At 37.7% G+C, this 9,917-nt stretch overlaps 1 protein-coding gene across 1 annotated transcript in view; it reads left to right on the top strand.

The window, feature by feature from the left end:
- LOC101850862 (glutathione hydrolase 1) overlaps positions 1–4,852 on the top strand; it is a gene marked incomplete in the record, with an annotated part of 54,641 nt that extends 49,789 nt beyond the window's left edge. The window contains 3 exon segments of the mRNA XM_005112080.3: positions 972–1,068; positions 2,311–2,548; positions 4,510–4,852. Of these exon segments, the coding sequence (XP_005112137.2) occupies positions 972–1,068; positions 2,311–2,548; positions 4,510–4,670 (496 nt within the window).
- Positions 4,853–9,917: the final 5,065 nt, after the last annotated feature.

The following is a 9,917-nucleotide window of genomic DNA, read 5'->3' as shown; positions in this document are numbered from 1 at the left end:
CATGTCAACTTTTTTAACAAAAGATGTATTTTTGAATTTTGGAATTGTTCTTTCTTTCTGCCTGTCTGTCCCTCTGTTTGTCTCTTTGTTTGTCTGTCTGTCTGTTTGTCTTTTTGTCTGTCCCCCTGTCTGTCTGTCTGTTTATCTATCTGGCTGTCTGTCTGTCTGTCCGTGTCTGTCTGTCTGTCTGTCCATCGATCCATCTATCCGCTCATTCGTTTGTCAGTCTGTCTGTCTCTTCCTCCCTTCCGCTCTCTCCTTCTCTCTTTTTGTCTCCAACTCTGTCTCTGTCTGTCTGTCTGTCTCTCTGTCTCGCCCTGGTGTGGTTTGCTCCTTCTTTCCTATCAAACATTTATTGTCCTCATCTCTCCTCCTTTTTTGTGTTTGTTGCTCTCTTGTAACACCTCTAATCTTCGGCACTTATATGACCTTTTTGTGTTGCAAGTGTGTAAAACTCTTACTAAAACTAAAACTGGCACCTCTAATCTCTGGCATTTATAGTTTGACCCATTTGTGTTGTAAGTGCCATAAATCTTTTACTATGGGTGGTTGGTGAGTGCTCTGGTTTGGTTTGCTCCTTCTCTCTCGTGATTATTTTCCAACCCAGGTCTTTCTCATCATCAGACATCTATTTTTCTGATCTCTCCTACTTCTTTTTTGTGTTTGTTGGTCTCTTGTAACACGTCTAATCTTCGGCACGTATAATGACGTACTTACTGTGTTGCAAGAGGTATAAAACTTTCACTAGAGCAGAACTTTTCTTTTTATGTTATTTTCTAGTAACACCTGTAATCTTTTTGCCATCCATATGACCTATTTGTCCTGCAAGTGCTGTATGTATACCTGCATGTGTTTTTACTGTCCTGTACAGCCAAGAAAATGTCCCTCTGGGACATTAAAGTATTATCTTATCTTATCTTAACTTAACTTATCTTTAACTTTTACTAAAACTGAAACATCTTTTTCTACAGTTCATTGAACAGTCTTTTTGGAAACCAGTACTTGCTACCTTCTGGGATAATTCTCAATAATCAGTTGATGGATTTTAACCTGAATGGCACAGCACAGGTAAGTTTGACCAGTTTTGATAAACGACTTAACATTTCAGAACCAGTCAGTTTTGACAGTTATTAGACTCCTTAACCCCTTCATGACTCCGGGTCAGTTCGTGCTTCACCAGGCACAGTTTTTGATCCCCGGCGGCACAGAGTAGCGCTAGATTTAGAGGTCAGTTTCTTATAATTAGACCTGGTTTACAAATACAACTGAATATGTCTAAAAGGAATTGATTTTTTTGTACTGAATATATATTCCCCAATGTGTATCTACAATTAGTTTTTCGAAATACATCTAATAGAACCAGTATGCCCAATACGACAAACAGTGTTCGTCACCATGGTCCTCGCGATTAGCAAGGCGTGACGAACGCTGTAGGTCACAGTGGTATCTTGGCTTGTTCGCCGTGTAAGAAAATATCATTAAGAAGAATGGCGTATGTCATATATGTCACAGAGGGGTTACACCCGTGCACAGGGAGGTATTCACAATCACTTCATAGACATTAATGTCACACCACTGGCCGTGTAGGTTTTGACGTTATTAATTTATTATGCTTGCTTACTTTTGTCTGTCCACAATTTAACTGGGGTAAAAACAAATTGCTTTGTTTAATATTATCGAGTCTTTTCATGCAGGTCTAAACGTTGCATGACCAACAGAATCTAAAAGTCCGTCAATGAAGGTCTCTACAAACTAAGGTCCGAACAAGTTTCCTTTGACGTTAGCCTTAAGAAGTAATAAAAATAATAGGGGATTTACAGCATGCACCTAAAATATAAAAAAGTTTACCTATTTTCGTCGACACCCTACTCTATTGCATGCCTATGAAACACTGTTGAATAGATGGGTGAGTACTGTTCAAGACTCGAGGGAAGATGTCAAGATGATTTTGGGATGAAATCTACAAGCTTGCCCTGAAATGTGGGCAGAGGGTAGTGTTCCGGTCTCAAAATGAGCAATTTGTTGACTTTGTTTCTTTAACTCTTTATCCCCGAGAAGGGGGGGGGGAGGGGTGCTCTGGTGTGGTTTGCTTCTTCTTTCCTATCGAACATCTATCATCTTTATCTTTCCTCCTTCTTTTTTGCGCTTGTTAAACTCTCTTGTGACACCTCTAATCTTCCACAGTTATATGACCTTATTGTGTTGCAAGTGCTGTAAAACACTTACTAAAATATAGTCCAAAAAATCCTACTAACACTAAACTACTATTTTTTAAAAAAACAAAAAACAAAAAAAACCCCTGTGTTTCAGGATGTGAATAATTTGGAACCGGGCAAACGCCCCCAGTCCTCAATGAGCCCACTGGTTCTGTACAACGACGATCACCCGTGCGCCCACCGGCTGGTCATCGGAGCGTCCAACGGCACCCGCATCATCACGGGGCTGGCAGAGACCATCGTCAACTCGGTCCTGTTCGACATGAACATCACGGGCGCAATCCTGGCGCCCAGGGTGCACAACCAGCTCTCCGAGAGCACCGAGTATGAGAGTGAGTACGAACTACTGATGGTGCTGTGCCGTTTTTCCGGGTACATCTGGAAACCTGGATTTCTGAAATTGTGGGGATTAACAGGAGGAGCTACCCTTGGGGACCATTTTCTGTGTTTGTTGCCCGAGATCAAATCTAAGTACACATTTAAGTTAGACATAGTAAAATCTCTTGATACGCAATTTTATTTTGGCCTAGCTACAGCGGTTGCTATGGAAATGGCCGCCATCTTGAAAATAAACAATGAATTTCAAATAAGGCTTTCTTATTTACAGACCAAATTTGACCAAATTTGGTGAGAACCAGACCCTATCAGAGTAACAGCAAGTTTTTTTCAATAAATGCAAAAGAAAAAAATATGAGAATTTTCCCAAAGTATAAAAAAACGTTTTTCTAAATTTAGGTTGCATAATCATTGCCAATGTAAAAGTACTATTTTTTTCCGCAAATATCTCTCTGTTATATTGATGGCAGCCTTGCCAACTATGTTTCCTGAAAGTTTCATGTCAAAAGGATGAAAACTAAGGAAGGAGTAGGGGCTGCACAAAAATTATATTTTGCGAAAACCTAAAATATTTGTGAAAATTCACTATATTAATCCATCCTCATGTTTTTAAAAGCAATTTACCTGGAGAATAAAGTCTTTCTCAATTGTATCCATGCTATTTTTAGACAAAAAACTGGTTGATCTTCAAAAATCAGCCAACATAAAATGTGCATAGCCTGACCCAAAATCTGCAAAATCGAGGGTCGCTCCACCCCTTAAGTATGATATATATATATGTAATTGTTTCCTTGCCTCTCGTATGTCCTGTAAATATATTTGTGTGGCATCGTGTTGAAATCAGGGACTCGTCAAAGTGATGAAATCAAAGAAACCAACATTTTCCCACCTGTTAGACAATTTTTATCGAATTTTTTTTGTTTTGACTCAACAGCTTATATGTCCATTTAAAACATATTTCTGCCTGGATTTTGCTGAAAGCTGTTGATCAAAAGCACAATAAATGCAAATTTGCAGATTTCAAGGATTCTCAAGCCTTAGAAGTCACCAAAAATTTGGTGGTCATTTTCTCGCAAATTTTTTCTCTGACACTAGGTGACTCCCTCATCCTTCAATTGCAAATATCTGGACTTCAAGATAGATGGATATTCTTTACATCAAAAGCAAGTTAAATGAACAAGCTTTAAGATGATGTCAATAACACCATATTCCTCAAAATTGGCAAGTGCCTGATTCAACCGCGTTGTGACACATTTACTAGTATTTTACTCTAATTGTGTATGTTATGTTACACTTTATATAAAAATATTGTCTATATTGTTCTAAAGCTCGGTCCGACTTTGTGTCCTTGGGAAAGGCGCTTTACACGAATTTCCCTTCTGACTTGGTCCATTCGGACATGGATGGACGTTAAACTCGGAGGCCCTTCCTCTTAAATAGCCTAATAGTGTTGATAGAGGCATTAAACTTAAACGCTTTCCCCATTTTTTTCCTGCTCTAAGTGCCACTTATTCAAGACAATCACCTGTACAAAAGACTACATCCAACTTCTCCCCTTGTGTGTTTTGTTTTGTTTTATAATGACACTGTCCAAGACGTGGAAAAAAAAGTGGGTGGTTGGCAGGTGCTCTGGTGTGGTTTGCTCTTTCTTTCCTATCAAACATCTATCGTGCTAATCTCTCCTTCTTTTTCATGTTTGTTACTCCCTTGTAACACACCTAATCTTTGGCACTTTTGTGACCTTATTGTGTTGCAAGTGCCGTAAAACACTTACTAAAACGATAAAACAAAAATGATGATGTTGATCTTTAAAAGACACATGAGCTGCTGCATCATGTTTTTAGTTAAGTTTTGCAGTGCTTGGCACTGCTTGGATGTTTTAAAATAATCTAAATAAAAAATCACAGGAACTTTAAATGAACCCCAACCCACCAACGTGTAAATTTGTTTCCCTCAGGCGGCATCCCCCAAATGGTTGTCAAGGAGATGGAGGACATGGGCCACACCATGGTGCGGGCGGTGGAGGGCTTGAGCTGTGTGCAGGGCATCGACAAGACCAACGATGACCTGGCCGCTTTCTCCGACCCTCGGAAGTACGGCCAAGCCGCAGAATACTGATGTGTGTGTGTGTGTGTGTGTGTGTGTGTGTGGGTGGTGCGTCGTGACGTTAGGGAATGTTCTCGTAGTATGATGATGGTGGTCTGCTGTTGCGTCATTGTCCCGACATATTGGGAGTCTTCGTATATTTGTGATATTTAAGTTTAGTTTTGTTTGCATATATATATATATATATATATATATATATATATAGTTATATATATATATAGTTATATATATATATAGTTATATATATATAGTTATATATAGTTATATATATATATATATATATATATAGTTATATATAGTTATATATAGATAGTTGTGACTCCTCCCTGGTGTCTTTTTTGTGATATTATTATATTCGGAGAAACGCAGGGGCCAGTTACTGAATAATGTGTGAAAGCAAGGTACTCGGACGCTGAACGACTTCAGAGAACATGGGATTTTGCACCATGGGCTCGTGTGAGTGTGGGGGGGGGAAGAATAAAGAAAAAAGTTACATTCTTCATTTGGATTTTTTTTTTCTTCTTTTTTATTTCTTTCTTTTTTTAAAATTAACAAACAAGAAAAGATAACCCCCCCCCCCTCCCTCACCACCTTCCTTCTTCCCTCAAAACCACCAAGAAAAAAGTGCCATTTTCCTGTCATGTTTCTAAGCTGTGCGGCTTAGAAGCTTGTTTAATATTCCGCTGTAGAGAAACACTCGGTCGTGTCCTACTGTGAAATGTGGGGGAGGTATTCTATGAGGTTTGCTGCTTATGTCTCTTACTACTCACTTTGTAAAGCCGATAACATACATTATTATTTTGAATTTGGGAAAGATATTTGTTTTAATTTTGTATTATATTGTCAGTACTCTTCCAAAAGCACCAGTGTCGTTTTTTAAGTTTTGAGAAAATTAAAGAAAGAGAGACGCCCGCCCCTCCCTCAGTTGGAACCATGACTTTTGGAACTCATTATTTTCCAATAAACAACTAAGAATGAAATAAAGTAAGAAGGAAGAAACTATATCGTAAGATGTCCCTTTCTGTCTATTATTTGAAAGATGTTTTTGTTTTTTAACCATCCCCACCCCCCACCCCGCTCCAGAAATTGACCTGTTGGGGTGGTAGTGGAATGATACTGACAATATTATATAAATAATATAACGTAGTATAGATATGTACCCACATATGTTCAGCCTCCTCATTTAGTGAGAACTGTCGCCGAGATTATTGTGTTTATTGATTGGTATTCCAGACATTCTGTCAGAACTCAGCTGCCATGTAACTCATTTATTTTCAAACTCCCTTTACGCTAGCATTTTACCTTTTTTCACCTTTTATCTCTTTATTTTATCTATATTGAGATTAGGATGAATGATATATCAGTTGCTCCTAATTCTCTGAAAAGTTTGTATTGTCTTATTCCTTAAGAGGATGAGGACATTGTGTGACTTTCTCGCCTATTTGAAACATTTTGATTTGTTTGCAAGCAAAACAAAGAGTTAAATACTCATATATGTGAGATATGTGAAGAAATCAGGCACTCGTCAAAATAATTAAATTTAAATCAAAGAAAATTATACTTTTTTTCTACCCGATGTGCATATTTTGTCAATTTTTTTCGCTTTTTGGCTTAACACCTTTTATATCCATAATTTAATATCACATCTCTGTTTGGATGTTATTGAAAATGTTGAATGAAGGCACAAAAAAATTTTAATTTGCAGTTTTCAAGGAACTCTTGCTTTGGAAGTGACCAAACTTTGGCGATCACTGATTTTCCTGCTAGTTTTATCTCTGTCACCAGGTGACCGCCACCCCCGCATCCTACCATCACAAATGTTTCAACTTCTATTCAAGATAGATTGGTATTTTTTAAAAAGCCAAAGGCAAGACAAATGAACAAGTTTAAAGATGATACGAGCAACTCCGTAAGCCCAAAATTTGACGAGCGCCTTACTCCAACACGTAATGACTCATATCAGCTCAAGACTATTTCATTTACCCTCTAGATTGCATTGGGCATAAATTGTAAGTCTTGAAATTGCACAATTGTCAAGATCCTGACCCACAGGGGGATGCAGCATGCACTGTGTTGAAAGAGTTGACTTCACTCCCTGGTTTTCTTTTTTCCTATTTGTATTGGGAAAACCATTCTCTTTTTACTGTAAGCTTCATTCATATCTCTAATATCAATTTTAGTCTTTAAAATAATTTTTTTTTAAATGATACTCTTTCTTCTGTTGGTGATGTACTCAAAATACTGCAGTATTAGGTCCAATACAAGATAAGATTAGATAAGATAAATTTTTCTTGCTATACACAAAGAGAATAAATGTTATGTGGCATGGTAAATATGTACATGCATAGGTCACTACACACACACACGCGCACACACACATGCACATGCACACATGCACACATGCATGCACACACACAGACACACACTCACGCGCACACACACACACACACACACACACACACACACACACACACACGCACACACACACAGACAGATAGACTCACACACACATACACACATATGCACACTCACATACACACACATACACAGACAGACACAGACAGACAGACATACACACACGTACACACATACGCACACACACGAGCGCACACACACACACACACACACACACACACACACATACACTCACATGCACGTACGCACACATACACACACATACTCAGACACAGACACACACAGACACACACACACACACACACACACACACACACACACACACACACACACACACACACACACACACTCCCCTCCCTCCCCTGTTGTTTTTATAGTATTAAGTCAGACCTACTGGGACCAACTGCAATCCGCTGGGACCAAACACAGACAGTTTTTCTTCTCTTTGTATCTGTCCTTTCCTTCGTTGTTGATGACAGAAAATTCACTCAGATCTCAAATACTCATTACACTTGACAAAGTTTCGGAGTAAAATATATTTTATCTGTTCTAATATATCTATGAAAGATCTTAACTCGACAATTAGATATCGGAATCTCTCGCAACAGTTTTATTTTTGATACTCTGTTGACATCTTTTCTTGCTGAAGGGGAGAGAAGAGAAGAATATTTTATCGCTGAGATATTGTCATAATGAATGTATCATTTCTCTTGTGTTGGGACCAGTTAACCCCCCAAATATCAAAATTTTTAAAAATCTGAGAAATAAATGATACTGAATTATCCATGCAGTATGCGTGTTAAAGACAGGTCTGAATTTTGACTAGAAATACTCCTGAAATATTGGGAATGAAGCAGGCCTCCAAGACAGACTTTCAAAGCAGGCTTCCGAGCTGTTATATGATGGTATGACTGTCTTTACTAAGACAAAGGAATAAGCAAACATCAGTCTCTTTTGCCCTGCTGTGAGTGACAGCTATATTCTGTCAACGCACTTCTCTTCAAGTCCAAAAAGTTAAAAAGTTACCTTAAACAGGGTTATCCCGTTTCCTAAATATGAGTGGACATATCATATATATATATATATATATGGTAGGTGAGGGAGACCTTTTGTGTTGTGAGGTTGAAAGGTTGTTTGATATAATTGTGATGAATATTTATAGAGCTACCTATTTTACTGTTTCAGACCACCGCACTTCGTAGCATTTTTATATCCTAGTTCTAGCAGATTTGATGCTCAAATGTTGGCTTCACCACTCAGTTTTGTCAATTTAAGCTCAGTTTGATATACACGTATACTATAGATATATAATTTACACCTTTTCTTTTTTTTTTGGTGAAAAAAAAGAGGAAAAAAAAGTGAAAAAAAATGTATACCTTTTCAGAGAAAGACACATCTTTTATTAACATACAGTCTCCTGTGCCCCTGAGTCTTTTCCTTATGTACTCAGATATTCCAGCTTGGTTTGATATGTCCTATCTAGCTTTGACCTTTTTCTTTGCTCTTCAGTACTCGATTTTTCCTCGCTAACGATTCCTGTTTTGAAATCGAGTTGGATTTTGTTCTTTTCTTACGAGGATGATATTTAGCAATGTGAAATTTTGTGCAACTTCTCAAATGTTCATACTTTGCTTTATTTATAAGTTTTGTTGGGAATGGAATGAAGTGATGTTCTGATAAATGGATATTTTGCATGTTATTTGGTACCGTTGTTTTCATGATCTGGTGGCAGTATACAAGCATTTCTCATGTACCAGCGCAAATAGATTATTTTTATTTTTGTCTCTTTTGAGTTATGTACTCTTTCCAAACTAGAGGAGAGAGCTATCTATGTATCACGTGTATGTGTTTGGCAAAGGTTTTATTGCTTATGCTGTAAAAAAGGAGTGATGTGCTCATAAAGAATCTGATTGAAGCTGAAATGTTGCTGGATTTCAAATTTTGGCAAGGGAGCGAGCACCTATATTTGGTTTATCAGAAGTTTGTGCCAATTTTTTTTCTCTTCCTTAAATTAGCAACCTTCCTTAACATCACAACTTCGTTTTACAGGAGTGTGAAGCCTACAAAGTTTTTAAAAAAATAAATTAATAGATTTGTATAACGCATAACCTCGCTCTATAGCAAGGCCTGTGCGCTTTACACCATACTATTATCCCAGCAGACCACAGAACACTCAGAAGCATTCACAGGTTTCCGGGAAGCATACAGTGTATCAATGACAATGTTTTCTCTGTTTCAAAATAGCCGTTTTTTGCAGCTCCCACAAGAGATTTGTTTTCTTTTACTGATCATATTTACTTGACGTAGATCTGAGTACATTATTGAACTGGAACCTCAAGATTACGCTTGTATCAACATAATTTTACGGAAGAGTTCTTGTTGGGGTTTTTTTTCTTTTGTATTTTATCACTATTTAAGATCTGGGATGTTCTTTTGTTACCACGGTCATCTAGTGATGTTTGAAAGCATGATATGCTATACAGTGTTCTTTTTGTGTTCAGTTTTGTTTTATGAATATGAATTTTGACCGGTCTCCCAAAAAAAAAAAAGAAAAGTCAAACCATGTCTACTCCTACCCCTGCCCTCCCTCCCCTCTGGCTCCACCTTATTTGTCTCCATGTATGCTCAATACACTTGGTATCTACATGGCTGACCAAACGCCTTTTCTTCTTAACGGTTCAGAGGAAAAGAGGTTTTGTCAGCATAATGATTGAAAAATAGTATTCTTCCGAAATTCGAATTTGAATTTATTAATAAACTAGTCACGATATCACTTTGATTATTTCACACAAGTAGGGTAACTAATCAGGTTTTTGATTGAGCAAATGACAAATTTTTGCATCA

The sequence above is a fragment of the Aplysia californica genome, unplaced genomic scaffold (assembly GCF_000002075.1).
Source record: "Aplysia californica isolate F4 #8 unplaced genomic scaffold, AplCal3.0 scaffold01179, whole genome shotgun sequence".
In the NCBI taxonomy this organism is placed as follows: domain Eukaryota; kingdom Metazoa; phylum Mollusca; class Gastropoda; order Aplysiida; family Aplysiidae; genus Aplysia; species Aplysia californica.
The sequence above is the reverse complement of the archived record's forward strand: the minus strand, read 5'-3'. Positions and strand labels throughout refer to the sequence as shown.